Source organism: Girardinichthys multiradiatus, chromosome 15 (assembly GCF_021462225.1).
Source record: "Girardinichthys multiradiatus isolate DD_20200921_A chromosome 15, DD_fGirMul_XY1, whole genome shotgun sequence".
In the NCBI taxonomy this organism is placed as follows: Eukaryota; Metazoa; Chordata; class Actinopteri; order Cyprinodontiformes; family Goodeidae; genus Girardinichthys; species Girardinichthys multiradiatus.
Genome location: NC_061808.1, coordinates 32,069,501 through 32,092,137, shown reverse-complemented (window position 1 = coordinate 32,092,137; position 22,637 = coordinate 32,069,501). Strand labels below are relative to the sequence as shown.

Below are 22,637 nucleotides of genomic sequence, written 5' to 3'. Positions count from 1 at the left end.
ACTTCATAAACGAAAGTGGACAGATTGTCCTCAGCATCTGAAGTCTGTTTCAGCACACGGCTTGGGTTCTGGACAACATTAGAGCAACGTTAGAGCTGACACTGCCCCGTTCAGCTGATGTTACCAATATACAGACACCTCACATGAAGACACTTAGGTTACAGACATTTACGCTATGAACTGATATGCAGGTAAGCCCAGAATTATTCAAAACCCCCTGCAGATTTATATTTACAGTAAAGTCTCTGATTGTCTCTCTGTAATCAGCAGGAAAATATTTCTTGACATTACAGCAATCAGGCCCTCCTAAGAATTGGCAACCAGCTTTCTGCATGTTTCCACTGGTGTTTTGACTATTTATCTTCGGTGATGAGCTCCAAGTCTGATGCTGGAAGACCTCCTAGGCATCACTGTAATCTTTGGCTCCCTCAACAGATTCTCCATCAGATTTAAGTCGACACTCTGGCTAGGCACCTCTAAATAGCTGTAGATCTAAAAAACTTTGCCTTGCTCAAACTAAATTGTGTCTGAACCCAACACAGACCTAAATGTCAAACTGAATCTACAAGGACATATGCATCATCCCCTCATATATAGTGTAAAAACTATTTCCCAAACTAGTCATTCACACCGCAAAGATGTGGAAGAAAGTTCTCTAGACAGATTAGATCAATTAGAAGATTTGAGGTGAAGATGAAAACCTGTTTATCGCTGCAGAACACCTGAGACTGGGACTCGAGGTTGACCTTCCAGCAGGACAACGACCCTAAACATACAGCATTAACCACAGTGGAATGGTTTACATTGAAGCATATTCATATGTTAGAATGACCCAGTCAAAGCCCAGCACTAAATCCCATTGAGAATCTGTGTCAAGACGTGGAAAACTGATTCTCCCTAATGCTCTTCATCCAATTGGATTGGATCGGGCCTCAGCCATTTTAGAAAGAACAATAAGGAAAACCTTCAGTCTCTACATCTGCAAAACAGGTAGAGACTTACCCTGAAAGACTGGCAGATAGAACTACAGCGTAATATGCGTTTACAGGGTATTGTATTAATACTGAGACTAAATAACACACAGACGGATTCTATTTACTAAATACACTTTTGATGACAATTGGTTGCAATGGATTTTGCTTTGGGGCATCAGAGTTAAGACAGCTGATTTCCATTTTGGAAACCATTTTCCTTTTACTTAATTATGCACCACTTCATATACTTTGGTCTACTGCATAAAATCTCAACATTTATGTTTGTGGTTATGATGAAATAAATTCTGAAAAAGTTTCAGAGGTACAAATACTCTTGTAAGGTACAATAAACCTTCCAATTCAATCAACACAGAGCATATACTCCCAATGTACAGCATTAGTGAAACCTTATTATCTACTACTGTCTCTAATAGCCCTTCATGACGTAGGATTTATCTGGACTTCTCGTCAACGGAAGGCATGTGTGTGTGCGTCCGGTATGCTGGCAGCAGGGTGGAAAAGGGGTGTGTATGTGTGTGTGGTAGAGGAAGTGGGAAAATCCGATTTGACCTGATCATAGTGGGCCACCAGGAGATAAGGGATCTGGGATAAAACATTTTCTTTGTCCACCACATAAAACATCAGCCTTTATACTGTTGGGTAACTGACATTACCTTAAAGCTCTCATGATAAAGGTCTAAGAGTCCAGATGTCAGCCAGTTTGGGCAACAACACAGTGAATGGACATCCATGTTGGGATTTATGTAAAAAGACATACATCAAGCAGTGTGGCATTACAGACAGATGTCAAGTGCCTCAAACCACAATCTACGAACACGATAACACCAAGACACAAACGGCTCACTCTTTACAAATCTTCTATGTTTACCTTCAGGTTCATGAACATTCAGCCAATAACCTCTTGTAAACATGTCCAACCTTCTTCCAGAGTGACAAGATGATTTTAACCAACAATAAAACTAATTTGGCTTTTCCTGGTAGAATCTGGTGTCTGGTTTTCTTTGAGGTCTGACCTGCTGATTCCAATTAGACCACCACCATTTTTTCTCCAATGATAATAAAACATAATAATATGCTGCAGGATCATTGATAGCACAGAAAACAAAGAAGTTACAAGACCATCTCTATTTTTACATCCAAACATATGCTCCTAACCTCAACACTAGAAAAAAGTGCATCACAACACAGGCTGTTAGAGGAAAAATTTGATTTTTCTGTATTTGACCTGCTGATCGCTGGAAAGAGCCGACTAAGGAAAAGATGTCTGATTCCAATTCCTAGTCTGTTAATGGGCGCATCTCTGAATAAGATCCCTAGAGCCTTGCTTGCCTTTGAACTGATGGCTATGCATAAAGTCTGTTGCGAATGTAATCTTTTCATTGTGCACAGTTGTTTGACTTCCTTGTATGGCCTTGAACTGCAGACCTCAGAACACAGATATGGCCCAACAGGGAGGAGAAAAAATACCTGGAATGGATTCAGAGCAGCACTGTCAGGCCTATCTATTTCTCTGCTTAAGGTCTGTTTTGAATTTCGATGTGTAACACTCCCAATGTCAACTTGTTTCAGCCAACTGGAAAAACGTATAGACTGATCAAGAAACCTTTGAGTCGACAGCAATGTGCCGTATTTGATTTAATTTTGTATGTGTGCGGTTTGTGGAGTAATATGTGATAAAATGAAACATACAGTATGGTACTTGGCATAGCTAAAAAACAAAGAAAAGGTGTAAAAAAGGAGAAGGTAGGTAATGGGGGAGGATGGTGGTGAGAAACAAAGAGCTGGTGTTGACTGATGAGGCTCTGAAATCTGAAGGACGACAAGCCACCGTGTCGGATTTGCTCTGAGACGCTCTGACCTTCACTCGCAACGCCTCTAAAGCAGACCTTAACTCTAGACTCTGCCCCTCCGTCCAGACTTCCTCTTCCTCTCTCCTTTCACTGTCATTCTGTTTACCAGGAGGAGAGTGTTTCTGGATCACTGGGCTAATTAATAAGGTAAACACAGACCACCAGCTGCTCACTCAGCACTGCGCTGACAGAGCGGAGAAACAGAGGAGCGAATGGGAGCAAAGGAGACCGAGCTGCTGCTTCACGATGCTCAACTCTATGATCCTGAGCTACAGTCAGCATCTGAGTAATACTGACATTCTTATCACTCTGTGAATAACAGGAAGGCATCTTCAAGTCACATAACAAACATTATATAGATATTTTAACCAAAAATACTGTTTGACCAATATATGTCCAGGAAAAACTGATTTGCAAGAAGGTGCTCTTCCATAAGCAAGTCTTAAGGTGTGTCTTTATCTAAGGAGCTGTGGTTAAAGCTGGTCAGGGAGAGGCTGGATGAAACATTAGATGACAATAAAATGACAGTGAAATCCAATCTGACGCTCATAAATTCATTATGGGCATCAGTGTCATATTAATCTGAGCTGTTAATAATTTATCTGAACAGTTCTTTGACCAGGGTGGGGTTATTATACACCACATAAATTCATTTAGTTAATTTGAAAAACAAGAATTTGGCACACAGGTTGAAGTGTATTATGGATTATCTCAAATCCACACAGCCTCAGAATTATACATACCCACTCAAACATCTACAGAGCCTTGTGAAAGTACTCGGCCCCCTTGAACTTTTCAACTTCTTGCCACATTTCAGGCTTCAAACATAAAGATATAAAATTCTAATATTTTGTGAAGAATCAACAACAAGTGGAACACAATCATGAAGTGGAATGAAATTTATTGGATTTGTCAAACTTTTTTAACAAATAAAAAACTGAAAAGTGGGGCGTGCAATATTATTCGGCCCCTTTACTTTCAGTGCAGCAAACTCACTCCAGAAGTTCAGTGAGGATCTCTGAATGATCCAATGTTGTCCCAAATGACTGATGATGATAAATAGAATCCAGCTGTGTGTAATCAAGTCTCCGTATAAATGCACCTGCTCTGTGATAGTCTCAGGGTTCTGTTCAAAGCGCAGAGAGCATCATGAAGACCAAGGAACACACCAGGCAGGTCCGAGATACTGTTGTGGAGACGTTTAAAGCCGGATTTGGATACAAAAAAATTTCCCAAGCTTTAAACATCCCAAGGAGCAATGTGCAAGCAATCATATTGAAATGGAAGGAGTATCAGACCACTGCAAATCTACCAAGACCTGGCCGTCCCTCTAAACTTTCATCTCGAACAAGGAGAAGACTGATCAGAGATGCAGCCAAGAGGCCCATGATCACTCTGGATGAACTGCAGAGATCTAGAGCTGAGGTGGGAGAGTCTGTTCATAGGACAACAATCAGTCATACACTGCACAAATCTGGCCTTTATGGAAGAGTGGCAAGAAGAAAGCCATTTCTCAAAGATATCCATAAAAAGTCTCGTTTAAAGTTTGCCACAAGCCACCTGGGAGACACACCAAACATGTGGAAGAAGGTGCTCTGGTCAGATGAAACCTAAATCAAACTGTTTGGCCACAACGCAAAACGATATGTTTGGTGTAAAAGCAACACAGCTTATCACCCTGAACACACCATCCCCACTGTCAAACATGGTGGTGGCAGCATCATGGTTTGGGCCTGCTTTTCGTCAGCAGGGACAGGGAAGATGGTCAAAATTGATGGGAAGATGGATGGGGCCAAATACAGGACCATTCTGGAAGACAACCTGTTGGGAGTCTGCAAGAGACCTGAGACTGGGATGGAGATTTATCTTCCAACAAGACAATGATCCAAAACATAAAGCCAAATCTACAATGGAATGGTTCACAAATAAACATATCCTGGTGTTGGAATGGCCAAGTCAAAGTCCAGACCTGAATCCAATTGAGAATCTGTGGAAAGAGCTGAAGACTGCTGTTCATGAACGCTCTCCATCCAACCTCACTGAGCTCCAGCTGTTTTGCAAGAATAATGGGCAAGAATTTCAGTCTCTCGATGTGCAAAACTGATAGAGACAAACCCCAAGCGACTTGCAGCTGTAATTGCAGCAAAGGGTGGCGCTACAAAGTATTAACGCAAGAGGGCCGAATAATATTGGATGCCCCACTTTTCAGTTTTTTATTTGTTAAAAAAGTTTGACACATCCAATAAATTTCATTCCACTTCATGAATGTGTCCCACTTGTTGTTGATTCTTCACAAAAAAATAGAATTTTATATCTTTATGTTTGAAGCCTGAAATGTGGCACGAGGTTGAAATGTTCAAGGGGACCGAATAGTTCCGCAAGGCACTGTACATACACCTACAGTAAGATTTGCATACATGTCCCTCAGCAAGCTGAAAATACACTGCGACCAACTGACAGGTGTTGACCCAGGAAACCAACCAACCCGTTTATTTGTTGGTTCCCTGGAAGACATCTGGTTTTAAGTTGAACTTACAGATGTTTTCCTGCTTTATCCATTCCAAATTCAGTTTTGATGTGTTTGGGATCATTGTCCTGTTGGAACTTCCAGTATTAACCATCTGATCCAAGCTGGAGCCTTCTATCATCCACTTTGCCTCCATCAGGTGATGAGGTCTTCACCAAGGTGACAATGACAGCCACCACGGAGGAGAATTAGTTAGGATGATCCAGAGCAACCACAAACCACCAAGGCTATACTGGGTCATAAGCTGCAGGTGCACCAGTGAATTAAGTTTTAAATTTAAAACAGTAGCGTACCAATCTCCATAATCAACACTTTCAAGCTTGACTGAAGTTTGCTGCCGCCATCACAGACATGTCAAATGAATTGGACACATACCCAACTTTAGTCCTGTTGAAAATGTATGGACAATTCTGGGGCAATGCTGGACCTGTGCCAGAAAACCACACAGCGTTATACCTCTCCCAGTATCCTCCTATCTGCATCAGGAGTGGTCAACTATTAAGCCAGGATAATGCTACGAGTTTATTGAAGACTACTAAGTGTTTGTTTTTTCTGCAACCTTCTAAGGGACTTTTAACTGAATTTTAGTGGATGTGCTTGTATATACGTATTTAGGCCTGTGTTGATTAGACAACATCAACAGTAAATTACAACATGTGACTGACCCTAAAAAAGGCATAGAAATGCCTCACTAATAGCACAAAATTAGACATTTATCCCAATGAGTGAATGTGATCCCCTCATTTCAACTGTACATTACAGTTACAGTTCTTTGTTACAGTAAAGCAAAAAAGTTCCAATAGACCTTTAAACCCAGTTTTTCACAGGCTGAACTACATATAAAATAACCTCAGCTGTATATTAGTACAGAAAATGGTGGAAAGATTTACGCTTCAACATCATTTATTCAAATATGACCAATAAGAGTTGTTGATTTCCTGAATGCCCATTAAATCTAAAACTAGTTCAATAGTGTTTTAATAGATTTAAACTAAAGGTTAAGGTGCAAAACCTGGTCAGTAGTCTCAACAGCAACAGTGATTCATAGGGTGTCACGTTTCTAACAGGCCTCTAATAAAACACAACGGGTCTGAGCTCTTTAAACACTCAGGCGAACCCCTCATCTCATCATCCCACTGAGGAAACCCACCAAATGTAGAAAGCAACGGCATCAGAAACTCTGCTTCAACTAGTAGGCTTGTGCTTCTGACAAATGTCGGCCATCTTTGAATTTTGTGTAATTTAACGACCTCTGCAGGCAGTTTCCTACAGCCACTAAATGCTGAAAAAGCTCATAGCAGCATAGTTTCCATGTTGGTGTGTGTGTGTGTGTGTGTGTGTGTGTGTTCCTGTCTTGGCATCACAGTGAGAACCATTTTCCCGATTTCACCATCAAATTGAGGACCGTTTGTACCAAAGTGAGGACATTTTGCTGGTCCTCACGACCTATTTTGCTAACGGTTAGGTTTAGGACAAAGATGTGAATTGAGTTTAGGTTAAGGTTAGGGTTAGGCATGAACTGGTAATGGTTAGGTTTAGGGTTATTGTCAGGGTTAGGGCATAGAAAGGGTTGAAAATGACTGAAAATCAATGGAAGTCAATGGGAGTCAACAGATGGTCCTCACTACATATAGCAAAACAAGAGTGTGTGTGTGTGTGTGTGTTTATGGACTCCTCTGGGACGACTGAAGCCACTGATGAGCCTGGACGTTTCTGTCTGCACCTGCCACTGCCTTGAATTCCTGGAGGTGAAATACTGGCGCTCACAGATTCCAGTCAGGATTTGAGGACTGTAGCCAATGGCTGCAGGCTGTCATTCTGTGTGACATCTTCATCGGGGCTCCTTCCCCCCTTATATCTCTCCATCATAGATTCAAACTATAACTGTGCCTCCATGGACACTAACATTTTAAACTTTTCCATATTTTGTGTTCTCTTCGCTATGAACCTCACATCATGAACCTACATAAGGATGTGTGTACCGTGACCTCACATACAAGGCCTTGCAAAAGTATTCATATACACATCAAACAAGTGGAAGAAGTCTGGTCTGGTCAGATGAGACCAAAATGTAACTTTTGGCCAACATGTAAAACTGTGTGTGGCAGAATATTATCGTCTGCACATCAGTGGCAATGAAGCTGGTCTGACTTGATGGGAAGATGGGTGGATCTGTCACATATAATCCCCAATTAAATACAGTGAGTTTTTTGGTTTAAATGTGGGAAAAATAGAGAAACGCTTGAGGGGTGTGAATACTTTTGGAAGTCACTATATAAACTGTGTGGGTAATTCCTATGTGAGAGATGTGTGTTTTTTTTGTGTTGTCTTCTGTCATATGGAGTTGATTTCTACAGCTTCTTTGTTCATGACCAAACGAGGTCACTGTTAAACAAACTTACACTGAAGAGCTGCTTTAAAGAACGGCATTACACACCCTCAGAAACAAAGGTTGTTGTATTACAATGCATTTCTGTGAATTCCCCCTTTTAAAGCCCAAACCATTTCAAAGCTCCATGAGTCATTTATCATTACACAGGCAGGTTTCTGTAAACCAAGAGCTAGGCGCAAGTCTAGGCAAAGGTAACGTTTTCTTCTGACAGACAATTTAGCTACTGATGGGTTTCTCATGTGTGGCTAATAAATCTTTATCCTACATGAATTTGCCAGCACACATAAAAAAAGATAGACCTTGTAGAAACAAGCTCCTTCCAGACCCAAGTTAAGTAAGATGATCTCTGGACTCACTCATTTATGAGGTAGAAAAAGGTTAAAAGTTTTCTCTCAGCACACATTAAGGCTACGTTCGCACTATCTTAATGATCAATTCCGATTGTTTGCTGAAATATGATTTATTTGGCGTGGCGGTTCACACTAATATTTAACTGCGACTGCCATCAGACATCAGTCTGAAAGGTTCGCAACCCCAAAGCGACCTGCATGCACAGATGGAAAATATAGACGTCACACAGCAGCTTACTGTTTATGAAAGTAAAAATGTTATTATTAAGTTGTTGAGCAATGGGAGCCGACAATATTACAACCACATCATAACAAGACAAAGAAAGGTAAGAAAGAAGAGAGCCCAACTCTTAACAATGGCCTTTTGTGGAGCAGTGACTGCTACTTCTGTAGAGAAGTGTGTGTGGATGTGTAGTCGGAGCCAGGATAACGCTGTGAACATGGGATGAAATGCGGATACGTATCCCATTTAGTACCACATATGGAAGTGGCACAATTCAGATTTTTTGGAGGTGAAAAAAAATAAAAGAAAAAATCTGATTTGGACTGCATTTGCCTGCAGTGTGAACGTAGCCTTAGAACACGATCAGTGTGTTTCCCCCTGGGGTTCTCATGTTGGTTCTTCCTGTCGGACTCTGGGTCTTCTGAGGACAAGATACTGAGCGATTTAAGACCTTGGAGCACCACTGTGATAGTGGTGAAATGCAGAAACCCAAAGGAATTGATGGATGCTTTGGCTTCATTCACACTTAATCAATAATAATTTATTTAACAAAACAAAGAAGATGGCAGCTAATACTTTAGTAAAAATGACTTTAGGAAGCCTCGCCACAGCCAAAGCTGACCAACAGGTGTGGAGGATGAAATCTATTTTTTGGCGCATCACGATGTAGAGATAGAAGATTCTATCTTAATGAACCCGAAACTCAATTATCCAAATGTTATTTTATGACCTGCTTTAAAAAACTACTTTTTAGCGTGTAAGTGTGACACCCGGACCATTTCTGGTACACACGGCATCCTGCACCCTCTACATTAAAGCAAGATTTATTTGGACAAGAGCCACTCCACGTTCCCTCTGTGTTAAACTAAAAGGGTATAATTTAAAACATGATGCACACGAGGAACCATATTACAGGTTCCACCCAAAGGCGGAAGTCAAGAAGCAGATGTTACCAGCTGTAAACCGGACGACTACAGAGCTACACCAAAGCTCCACCTAAGAGACGGAAAAGCTTCTTACAAAGTTCACTGCGACTGTCAGCCTGACGTATCTGCGACCATTAAGTCTTTGGAAACCAGGGTTTTGTTCTATGGAGCTTTCCTACTTGTCTCTTCCTTAAACAAACATAAAGATACATTCACATGTATCCCTGGCTAACCTTGTAGTTCTCCTACAGAACAGAGAGGAAGGGAGGAGGAAACCTGCAGGATGTCTGTACATCTCCTCCCTATCCACCACAGAGGCCTTCGACTTGCCCCTGGTGTCTCAAAATATACACATAAATACACTCACAACGGTTTTATCAGATGGGGTCCTCTTGTTTCAGCTGACTTTTACAACATGTGAGTCAGGCAATAAACCCATTCCTTGTGAAAAGAAGCAAACAAAACAGGTAAGGAGGCAGACACACCAGACTTTTCCTTTAAATGAACTCAAGAGAAGGGGAATGGAACCAGACCACTGTTCAGCATGATCAGCCCTGACTGCTGATCGAAACTAGACAAAACAAAAACAAAATGAAATACATATCTTTTTCTTATCAATGAACAGACTTTGTTAAGCACTACTACGACTCAAAGTTAGCCACTCACAGCATCAGTGAGGAATTTAAAAATAAAGCTAGAGGAAGCACAGGAACACAAGAAGCTAATTAAAAGGAAACTGTATTTTATATGGCATGTTGAGACGCATCTGTGGTTCGTTCGGGCTGTGAGAGAGCAATACTTTTAGCAGATAACAGGAAGGCTTAATGGAGTACTTTGATCCTTTTGAGCTTTCAAGCTTTGTCAAGGAAGGAGAATATGAACAGAAATAGCTGAGCACACTAATTATGCTAATCACTCATTTCAGATGGTAACCCTATTTAACAATTTAACGCACTCATTATTTAGTTTGTTTTAAAATTAGGAGTAAAACCTGGCATGGCAGCTCATTATTTCGTTCCACGATCTCTACGTGTTTATTATTTCCTGCAATCGACTGGCAGGTGCTGACCCAGAATGGGAGGACGGATTGAAACTGACCCACGGGTGGAGTGCCCAGCAGCATATTATCTGACACATATAGTAACATGCAGAGGACACTGCGCAACAACTTTGCTTGTATTTAAAACACTGAAATCATTTGGACAGCAAATTTGATTCCATCAGCAGAGTAACATACGCTGAAAGCTCAAAAGGCCCGTGATCTCAGTGGATCGTCCACACTGATGTGAAAGGGCAAAGTGATCAGTAATGGTGGGATTTGAAGCGGTCTGTTCATTGTAGCACTAAAGGGAAAAGGGGCTCTGCCCCTCGAACGTGGGGTGATGTCACCCCCGCCCCTAATATGATGAATTAATGACCATTCACAGCAGTAAAGCAGGAAAAACATATTCCAATATCTTCTTATGTCATAGTTCTTAAACAGAAATCAGAGAGTTGTTTCTTAACAGAGGCTAAACAGCTCGTAGAGATGTTAAACTGGTCTTATATGACAAACTGGCCCCCAAATAACTGTCACATAATTTACATAATTGCAAAATAGCACATAAATGGCAGAGCTCATGGGTGTGCTCTTGAATGTATGCAGTTTAGTAATATTATGGCAACCAAAGCCAAAACTTCAAAATTCAAACATAGTCAACATAATAAAACAGACATTTTCCTGAGAAGGTGCCAGCAGGGAGGGAGAAATGTTTGTTTTGTTTTTTTGCTTTTGAGAAGGCATGAATTTCAACTAGAACTCCTGGCCTGCCATAAACGGGAATAGGTCAAACACTATTTCCATTATAGGAGAAGAAGTGGAGGTGGTGGAGGAGTATAAATACCACGGTGTTCACCTGGACAACAGACTACAGTGGAGGTGCAACTGTGAAGCCATTTACAACAAGGGACAGAGCAGAAGCTCAGGGCCTTCAGTGTTTTCAACAAGATGCTGCATATCTTCTATAAGTCTGTTGTGGAAAGTGTGATCTCTTATCTGCCATCATCTGCTGGGGAAGCAGCATCAGAGCCAGGGACTTTAAAAAGCTAATCAAGGCTGGTTCTGTTCTGGAGACTCCTCTGGAACCTCTGGAGATCATTGTGGAAAGACGGATTCTTAATAAAATGAAGAACATTATGGAGAACCCTGAGCATCCTCTTCATGAGACTGTTGTACAACAACAGAGTGTCTTCAGTCAGAGGCTTCTTCAGATCTGCTGTAAGACGGAGCGCTACAGGAGATCCTTCCTGCCCACAGCCATCAGCATCTACAACGGCTCTTTGAAGAAAACTTCAACAACATTTAATTTCCCTTTGGGTTTAATAAAGTATTTTTGAATTGAATTGAAAATAACAGGAGTGCTGCGGGAGGCGTGGGTGAACAGGACATAAACATTTACCCCCAGGAGAGCGAAGTCCGAATGGGAAAGGTTAAATACTCAGTGTGACCCCTCCTGGGTGTCAGGGAGCACAGAGGCAACTCAGGCAGGGTCATCAGTGCAGGTATGCACAGGTTCATTTAACTTCAGATGGCCTGAGGCTACACATCATTAGTTTTATATTTCTTCTTTAGTTACACAGCTCAGGCTCAGGTTCTGTTTTTCTATGTGCAAGCCACGACCCTTAGAGTGAAGCTGAGGCTGAGGCTTGCATTCTTACCTCCAGGTTGACACTTGGACTGCATCCTTGGGGCATTTGTTCAACTGCAGCAAATGATTGATTGCCTCCCAAAAGCTAATTCTTATTGACCATTAATGAGGTGCTAATTACCAACTTTTACCAGCTGCTTGCTCCAGCCGAGACAGCGGCTTAAGAGCTCCTCAGCTAACAGAGAAGTGGAACCATTTCTCCACTACTCTGGCTAACATCTTTAAACCTGCTGGGTCCACAGTGAACTGTCTGCATCCAAACAGCTCTTAACATCCCAAGGACACCCTGGTTCTGTGTGCTCATAAATAACAAGGTCCACATAAATTGCCTGTGTTAGATAATCTCACAATAGCAACAAAAATACTCTTAATGTTTTCAACAGACATCCAGAAACAGAGGGGCAAAAAAAACTGAAATCATTCACCTGAGCTGCTGAGTTGGGCTTAAACCTTTCCAAAGATTTGGGTTACTCCATGCATGGATAAAGACCCTTCTGATCACTCTCAAAATAGAAACATTAGGAAAACAAGCATAGGCTAATCTTGTTAAATGGATTACTGCTTTGTGATGCTGTGAGCAGGCGCATAACACACATTAAAAGGTCTCCCTAAAAGCTAATGTTACAAGTCATCCCTCTAAGGGTGTATCAGAGGCACAGGAGAGCAGTGATCATACACGTAATCCTTCCACTAATCTGGCAGATCAAACTGATACCTATGACTGTTCACTCAACAATTATCAAGAAGAGAATAAACGTATGTATTATTGGTTTGCATGCCTGTGTAGGATTATATTTAACCTCCAAAGAGCTCTTTAAAGATGCAAATGTGTGTGTTAAGATCTGGTTTCTGGATTAAACTGCCCTACTGAGACAGGGTCAGTGCCTTGTGAAGCTTGGACGAGAGCAGGAACAAATGGGAGACTGACAGCAAAAGCAGTAAACAAAGACAGAGTTAGTGTTAGTAGAGAGAAAGAAAAACTGGGCAAAAATGGAAATGAGAAAGTAAAGAGTAGGAGAAACCACAGAGGCCAAAGGATGAATCTGAATGGAAGCACCACTTTTCATTTGTCTGCCCACCCAGGCTTTAATGTGAGCACACCAGGTTCTGGGGCATGTGCCCGCTGTGGCTACACAAACCTCGTTTCTTAGCACCACCCACAATGCCCCTCTCTCTAATAAAATTTGTGGTGTGTGTGTGAGGAGGGGTGGGGGGACATTAAGATGTAAGAAGAAATGTTCTCAGGCAACGATAAAGGTCTGTTACCGTACTACTGCCTATCATCCAATATGCAGATGGGAAACACAGGAATTATTAAAATAATTAGGGGTTAATATGGGACGGGGGCCTGTGGTTCAGGCGCAAATGGAAAGAACCGATGCACTAAAACAGGATCAGCAGGGCAGGGGTTTACCAAACAAATGTATTCAAACTCCTACCTCAGACCAGGAAGACATGCTCACCACATGTCTATCTGCAGTTCATATGTGGGTTTCCATTTAATTAACAAGAAAGTGTAAACTATTTGTTATTACTTTGTTGGGCCTGTTGAATACACAAGCTTTGTATAACTCAAAGAAGACCATCATGATCGCTAGAGTCAACAAAGCCAAAATATTAAATATGAAGCACTCATGATGTCTAATAAGTTTCTCTATGATGCGCTTGGGGGGCTTCCTAATGATTGTAACCACTTCCTTCAGTAATCCTGACTGAAAGAAACTCCACATGGGATGGGTTACAAGAGACATGGTCATCAGGAGGTGTTTAACTGGAAATTGAGTATTAGGGCTCAGCAGCCCAGTCTGGAATATGTTTAATGGTTTGTTATTAGGGTTCCTACACCTTTGTCACATCAACAGCTAAATTCACTCTGAATATACTGCATTTCTAGAGCTGTCAGGCCTTCAGTACACAATCAGCAACATCAACTCATTGTAAGGAGATGGATGGATATTGGACTGGCGAACTGGCGGGGAGGCAAAAGGACAGATGGATGGAGAAAAGACAAACAGAATACTTGTTGGACAACTAGATGACAAACAAATGGATGGAAGGAAGATCAACAAACAGGGGAATGGATGGACAAACAGAATGGTGCAAGATGGATGGATGCACGAGTAGGTAGAAAATTTGGACAATAGGACAGTGAATACAGATATTTTTCACACAGTTTTTCCTCCATATGTATCTAAGTCTTAAAAAGACTAAAATCATATACCAGCCTTCTCCAGACTGCATTCAATAAACAGCAAATAAAACAAGATAAACTTAAAAAGCACCAACCTGATCCCAGGAGCATGTATCTGGCTCTGGAGGTGCTCCTGCCAGCACTGGTGATGAAGAGACGTTGGGGAGGCTTGGTGATGAGGAAGCGGGTGAGAGTATGTGCAGGTGGAGATGCAGCAAGGGCAGGATAAAGCGGTACCTGCGTGCGGACCAGAGCAGGGCACTGGGCCGCTGGCAGGGCTCTGGAAGGGCGGGCAATCTGGCTGTCCACAGGGGCAGCACATGGTGGAGTGAAAGTGGCAGTGGGGGCAGCAGAGTGGAGAGGAAGATGTCGGTGACAGGGTGGAGGTCAGGTGAAGTCTGTTTGGCTTCTGGGAGTCCGTGATGGCAGAGGATGGAGCAGCACCTAGTGATGGGGGAAGGTTCTTCAAAGAGCCATTCAGTTTGATCATTCCACCATTCTGGACCGGCCTGTTTGCTCTCTGGACGTGTGATCCCTGCTGCAGCTTCAAGGCTCCATTCCTAACCTCCACATCTCCATCTCTCTCAGCTGGGAGGCAGTCACAACTAGAAGCAGCAGAGAGAGGGTCCTGGCTGCTGCTGTCCTCTGTACTGTTGCTTGAAGGGACATTTCCACTGGCACTTAAAGGATGGTGTCCTCCGTTGCTGAGGGACAGCGGGTCTCCACTTGAGTCAGTCAGGGCCATGATCCTTTCCCAGCAGGTCTGGCACCCACACCGTCACTTCTCTGAGAACGCAGAGAAAACATTCAGAACACAAACATTAATCTCAAAGAAAAAACTGAGTGGAACCATGGAAACCGTTGGAGTATATTTGTGAGCAGCAACTTTCTGAAGTCAAAAACAAACCCGACTACTTGCAGAGAAAATAAAAATCTATGGCAAGTTTAGCCCACAAATATAGGACAAACAATCCTTGTTAAAGTGTTTGCAGAGTTTACAGAGACAACCATCACACTGGGGCTCATCTTTATCTAGGACATGGGCAGAAAAAGTGAAAACTATTTTCTTATCTTTCTTAAGAAAACATATTTGACTGAGAAAGAGAAAGCAGCAGCTCCTCCAGCCAGCTTGTTTCAGCCTTCTAGTGCCAGATGCCAAAAAAGACCTCCCCAACTAACTATTAAGATGATTCCATATTTTGGCTGCAGAACAAAAACCCATTAATATTATACATTGGTTCGTACTGGACCCTTTGGTTCCTCAATTAGACGCAATTCACTTTTGACTCTACATGACTTGAGACTCGAATCAAATCATTTTCTACAGATGGTTCTATGCTGATACACACAATGGAAACAAAATTACTGAGAAAACCATAAAATTAACTTTGCATCACCAGCTTTGTAAAAATAGTTTGAATAAATTACAAGTAACTTGGGTCCCAATACAGAACTTGTGGAACACCCCAATTTATTCTATTAAACTGTGATGTGGTTATTGATTTTTTAAGACATTTGTAATATTATACCTCAAGTTTCTCTAATATTTAAGAAGCAGTGAATGATGATGATGAAGCTTTTAAATCAATAAACACTCCTACAGGAATTCCTATTACAATCAACTAATAGATATTGTAAAACAAACTATTTGTGTATTATCAGACTGGTTGCCTTTTTAAAATGATGGGACTGTACTGATCAAACTGCTGCTATGTAACATTTAATGTACCTTACAACTTGGTTTCGTTCCATTCAGCCTTGCCCGCCATGTCTTATTAAGCAGAAATGTGGCCACTGTCTCTCTGCCTGTCTATTTGTAGAGTCTTTGTTCTGCTGAACTCCTGACTGGTGGTGACTTGGCATTTGGACTTCATTTGCTCTACATATTGCAAAGTCTGAAGCACATATGGCCTCTTACAGTTGTTCTATTTTCAGAGTGGAAAATTGTAAGATAAACAGTAGAAAATATATTTATTATTCATTTTTATTTCCCTGCTTATTGTCATGTCCTACTGTCTCTCTAAATATTAGAGAGTGGATCTAATGAAAACAAAATTGACTTCAAAAGTCCTAGAATAAAAAATAATGTTCATTCTGACCTTTTTTATTTACAATGGCATTTCCAGTCTTGCAATTTTTACAAGTAGGTTACAAACAAAATGAAAATGAAATGAAATGAGCAAAGCTGTTCAATGTAATCGTAGAAGATAGCAGCTGTGGTGGCTTGTGTGGTTTAAAGCACACCTGATTTTAATTTCCACAGAGAAGTCATGTCAGCATTTCATACTGGATTTTACATCATGGCGTGATGTGAAAAACTCTTCATGCATGAAAAAGAAGGGCAGACCTATCTATCATGCCATCAGATGATAAAAGCCATAACTGGAAGCTAATGACCTGGAAAAGGCTTCAGATGATGCTGATTGTAGCTGATAGCTATGGTGCCTTCTTAATGTGTTCATTCAGAAATATGACTTTCTTCTCCTGATCTTTGTCATTTACAATTTGTTTATTGTATCTCCTTGTATCATTTTAGAGCATCTTTGAGAGTTTTCTTGTTATAACCATGTCAAATCCTACCATTTGCAGGTTTACTAGAACCGTCCGAGCTGTGTGCACACACTGCTTTTCATTTCCCCAAACCCTTGACCTGCAGAAACATTTTGCGATAAAACAGATAAAACTTGCATCAGAGCGGCAACGATACGTCGCATATGTCTGCCGTCCTCATCCGACACGCAGCGCATGCAAGCCATGAGATCTGCGACACCTCAATGTGACCGAGTGGCGAAATATAAGAAAGGGAGCCTGGTGGGGTCAGAGGTGGGCTGGAGGGTGAGGTTTGGAAAAGAGGTGGAGACGGGGGAAAACTTGGGAGTCCGGAGAGCTACAAATGGTGGAGCTCTGATGGAAATCCAGATGAGGTCATTAGTTTTTAATCTTTTGCTATAAAAAGCTTGAACTGATTTTAAAAAAGCTAGACTGTAGCATACATTGGACATTTGGGTATGGTGAGAGTAAATATATTTTAGCAGCAATTGTTGTAACATTGTAACAAAGTCTGCTTTCAACCTTGTACCATGTGCCAGTACGAAGCGCTGACCAGCAGGTGAGACGCCTTGGACCGGCTGTGGACACAGTCAGATTCTTGTGTCTCTATTCAAAATGAAAACTAAACAGCTGAGCCAATAAATCATAAATCACTCAAGGTTTGGCCTCAAAGACAGCACAGAGGGATTTCTAATCGCTTTATGAGACAGCTTTGTACTCTTCTTTTAGTGGATTTAAAATCATTGCAAATTTTGCCCTCATTAATTATCGCTTGGTTGGAAACTTAAAATCCCAGCTTTTTCCCAGTCAGTGAACACAACATATCCAAGCGCCAACGGGTTGCAATGCAAACACTCTTTGGTATGGAAGTTAATACTGCAGGAAGAGGACTAAAAGTTTTCATTATTACTGAGTTTTACAGAAAACAGGAGTTTTATTTACCATAAAAATTTTGTGAATAAAATAACATCTTTATTTTACATATAATATTGAATGTAATTTCTAGCACTTAAAGAGAAATAAGAATATGTATCAGCGGGTATTTTTAAGTTTAAAAAAATGTTTGATCAGGAATGTACCATAAAATCTCTGATTGGTGCAACTCTAGATTTATTGTGTTTAAATGCATGGAAATATAATCTGTATTTATGACTGACAAAAAGAGCAAAAAGAGATGAACTAAAACCCTAACCTCTACTTCATCAAATTAATCAAAATCCGATAAAAGGTTGTTTACCGCCATGTTTTCCATAGACCTGCAGTTTCTAAATCCCTACTCCTATCAAAATACACAAGTCCTCAGTCAGAACATTTATTTTACTACATTAAACAAAACCAAAATAACAATTTGTAACATGATTCCTGTTGCAAGTCAGTTTGGAACAATGAAGGTAATAAAGTGCTCCTTCTGCTGTCTTTCATGTCAACATTATGATTATGGGGTGTGTGACAGAAATGCTGAGACCTTGGGCGACAGCATAACGGCAAAGCATCCTTCTTCCCTTTAATTAAAACTAATAGGCAGCAATTACCAGGAATCAGTCAAGAGACTGTTAATAACAACATTGCTCCTCACAATAATAACATCAACAGCAGGCACTTGCCCCCTTCGAAGTACACACATGGCTTTGGGATACAGCTTTCTCTGACAGCTTTCTGTTCGTCAGGAGGGATTTTAGTCATATATGATCCCCTCAGGGCACTTACTCACAGCTGGGTTGTTAAACATACCAAGTGGAGCGAGTGGCTCAAGGGTACGAGTCGAGTCTCAAAGTAAAACAGCCTGTTTTATGATTACAACCAAGACAAAAAAAAAATGCTTAAAATGTTCACCCGATTACAAATCAATACGAATATTAAACTTTAACTTAAAATGTATGTATTTTGTCCAATGTCTGCTATTTCTATTTTGGTAAACAACAGCATATGCGCATACCATGCTCAAACTCCCCACAAGTCTTTCAATAGAAGTAGGACAGTATGCTTAAGATATAATAGCAGAGTAAATTTATACAAAATAAGTTAAATAAATGTACATTAAGGTTGGATTATCCTGCTAAGTGTGAGATCAAACCCCACAGGACCTTCAGTAACAAACTCAAGGGAGGTAATATGCTGTGAAAACTAAATACAATAAAAAGTGTTCAGCTATTTCTGGTACTATGAGCCAAGTCTTTTGGACAGACATAGTGACGCTCAATGAGAGGGACGCGTGGACCCAAAAGGGACCAAACTGAACACGTTCTTGGGTTAAGCTCAGTACTCTTCGGGAGGAAAGACAGAGGTCTGAAAAAAGCAAATGCAATTTGTAATGAGTGACCCGGGTTTACTCCGACCCTACCGTGTTTTTGTGCCTCCTGGAGCTGTGGGCTGCTTATCTCCAGTGGGCTCCGTAGCGGGAGTCGTTCGCAAACACCGGAGATAAAACCGAAAAATAACAAAAGAGGTCCGGTGGATTTAAAATGTCTGCAAACAGAGTAAAACAAACAAATAACCCGACACGGCAGCAACAAGTACCGAGCAGAGAGGTCTGTTTCGCATTGGAGTGTGTCCTTCCAGAATGACAACAGCCGCACACACACACACACTGTAGCTCCGGCTCTGTGCTCTCCCTCTGCGCGGAGGGACAGAGGCAGGAGGAGGTGGGCTGGGACTGCTCCGAGCAGCACTGATAGGACCGTCACGCCGTCTGCTTTAACCCACTCACTGCCGCGGCACGAGCCGACACACACAGAACGCGCACGCGCCTCGTCACACACATTCTTGAACACTTGAACGGTTGCTAGGAGCCCAGAGGTGGTGTCACCGAAAAATACCAGAAAACAAGCACCTGTGACAGGAAAAATGGAAGACGTCCTACAGCTAATGAACAGATGAATCATTAAGAATGCTAACATCCAGGCGAGCATCTTTTTGGATGAAAACACGGTTAAACAATGATGAAAAGGCCCACTGTTGCCTGGGCAAAAATATACATTTGGTTTAAAACTGAACGATTTTTTCAACTTGTTTTAGACCTTTATATCATTTATTCTCTAGACAAAACGTAGACCGGTTTAGCCCACATTAACAAGCACAAAAAACGTTTCAAGAAGCTGGGCTTGGAGTCACATCTGAATTACTGACAGTGTCTTTACTTGAGAAGCTACACAACCACACACTCCTAAATACTTAGTGGACTCCCATTTCCCTTCTGTCTCGCCTGTTCTGTGTTGTAACAGCTGCAGTATGTCGCTGTAGAGCCTGCGGTTGGAAATTCTAATTCTTTCTCAAAAAACGACATTTTTCTTTTGTTAAACTCAGCGTCATCTCTGGTGATGAGAAGTTGTCTTGTTAATGCACACCTCGACTGTTTAATGGCTTTAAATGAGTGTTGTTTCCATCTGCCATTACAGTCTAAATATGTAAATATATCCTTATATTAACCAGGGTTCTCTCACTTTTTAGCTCCCAAATAAACAAAACAAGGCATTTTTTGCACATTTATAATATTACCACAGTGTCACAGCTGAAGAAATGTTGAAATTTATTTATATTCAATCAAACTAGACTGTCTTTAAGTTTTGATTTTTTCATTTGGGTGTTTCCTGCCTGATTTACGGACGTTTTTGCAGTCTATGCTTCTTCAGTCTAAGACTATCTTTAGACCAGGCAGTTTAGCCATAATATCTATATCTAAATCAGGGGAACACACATTATAGCCATATCATTGAGTCATGCTTTAATGAGGTGTAAATGTGGCCTAAACCTTAAAATCATATCCATTAATCAGAGGGAAAAATAAAACATCTCAGTAGCTAAAGAAATGACCAGTAACCTACGTTGAAGAGGTGAAAAGATCTTAATTCAGGTTCAGAACATATTCATTAACCCCAGATGGCACATCATAGTTAACATATTTAAAAAAGCTACCATCTACACCAGAGGCAGAATTAAAACACGATCGGCCCCCTGAGAACTGATATTTAGGGATCTAATTATTGTTACATGCACAGGCCACAGCTAGACATGGGTTGGTGACTGGTATCAAGGCATACCTGGGATTCCCACCTACCATTTTTGTTCCACTTTAAATGGATAGTCTGCCATACTGGAGCCCGTTTAAAAGCTCATCCTAATTCTGGTATGGATTAAACAAGGGAACCCTGGTACATCCCATCTTGGGTCCCTTGGAAGTAGAAAATGCAAACAGACCAGCTAACCTAAGAGAGGAAGTGATGGCTCTTCCATATGTGTTACTAAATCGGATACGTATCTGATATTTTTCAAAGCGGCTGCAGTCTGATCGGTCATGTTGCAATTCATCTGACTTTTACATCATTGTCCAGGCTCCACATCCACAGACTTTCTACAGACGTAGCAGTCACTGCTCCACAAAAGGCCATTGTTAATAGTTGTGCTCTTTGTTTTTTTTGTACCTTTCTTTCTCTTGTTATGATGTGGTCATAACATTGCTGGCTCCCTTTGCTCAACAACTTAAAAAATGATTATTTCTGTCAACCGTGTGCTGCAGTGTGACATCTATGTTCTCTTTCTAAACATGTGGGTCGCGGATTGTGAGCCATTCAGACTAAAATCTGATTCCGCTCGCAGTTAAATAGTAGTTTGAATCAAAGGACCAAAAAAAATAAATGGTTTCTGTAAAAAATTGGAATGAGCGTCAAGTAAGGTTGCACCGATTGGAGTTTTCTGGTTCTCTGATTTTGGCCGAATTTGTTATAACTTACATTGTTATGTACTACAAGATCACAAAACACATTCTATGTTCCTGTTACGGCTTGCGAGATATAGGACCCCAGAATGCAGACTAGAAGGCAGCATGTTGGTAAGTAAAAAAGGTTTAATAACAAAAACTCGCTCACAGCAGGAGGCAGGAACAAAACAACAAACGGGCAGGCGAGACAGGCATGGCATGATCAAAAAACAAGACTTGGTTTGAGAACAATCTGAGAAATGTTTCCGCCATGTGTAAACAGAACAGGTGTGTATAAATGGAGTGTGAACCAGGTGAAGCAAGACAGATTAACTAGGTGCAGGTGAACCGAATAAAGTTGATTAACAGAGAACACAATGTGACAGGAGCAAAACATGGCTTGAACAGAATGCAAATCCAAGGAAAGAAACTAATAGAATTATGACTAGAAAAACATGAAACAAAAACAGGAAAATAATAAACAGAAGCATGATTCAAAACTTGAGCTGTGAAGAACATATAAAGAAAAAACCCAAAACCCAAAACCAAACAACCCCAAATCATAACAGTTCCAATCTTATTTTATTGAGAAACGCTGAACAATACCCGTGAAACAGTACTAACTTGTTTTAGAGGTGGTGCTCTCAGATACAAATGAAAAGTTTAGAGCACTGCAGTTCCTCTAGTCTTTCACTTTTCACATTTTAAAACAAACAAAACGTGCACAAGTTAGACAAGTAGATCGATTTCACATGTAAGTATTAACCGATCAGAGCTCCATGACAAATTGAAAGCTTGAGACATTGATTCATAACCTAACCCTGCTTTAACCTTCTCCACAACTTTAGCCCTGACCTGTCTGCTGAAACATTACACATTAAGGTAAAAGTTATATTCATTAACTACATTACTGTCATTCAAATGCAACATATGTCTGCTCCAAGTTCCTTGGAGCCCGAAGAAAGCATGCGCGAGAAGTACACCGGGTTGACCCGGCCGGAGCAAGACGACCGGATTGGAACAGAATATTGGAGTTGTTCCGTAATTTGACGGAGAGCGGGTCCGTCAACGGTGACGTTCGGAGTAGTCACGAAGAATGAGGAACTGTTCTCATTAATTAACATAACAACGGAGTTGCTCCGTCGGTCGGAACGGAACAGAGCAGGAACGGAGGATGTGGAAATCTTCCTCCACTGTAGCAGCTTCACAGGCAGGAAGGAGCCGGCGGTGTTGGTTTTAAAAATAAAGTACAT

The 22,637-nt window shown here is 41.1% G+C and overlaps 1 protein-coding gene across 3 annotated transcripts in view; it reads right to left on the bottom strand.

Moving 5' to 3' along the window:
* disp1 (dispatched homolog 1 (Drosophila)) overlaps positions 1–22,637 on the bottom strand; it is a 110,332-nt gene that overhangs the window by 14,203 nt on the left and 73,492 nt on the right. For 2 of the 3 annotated variants that reach the window (XM_047388912.1, XM_047388911.1), the window contains one exon: positions 14,237–14,927. In XM_047388912.1, coding sequence (XP_047244868.1) covers positions 14,237–14,886 — 650 coding nt within the window. In that variant the 5' untranslated portion in view covers positions 14,887–14,927. Of the gene's footprint in view, positions 1–14,236; positions 14,928–19,032; positions 19,405–22,637 lie in introns of those variants that run through there. The other variant, XM_047388914.1, reaches the window with a different exon arrangement.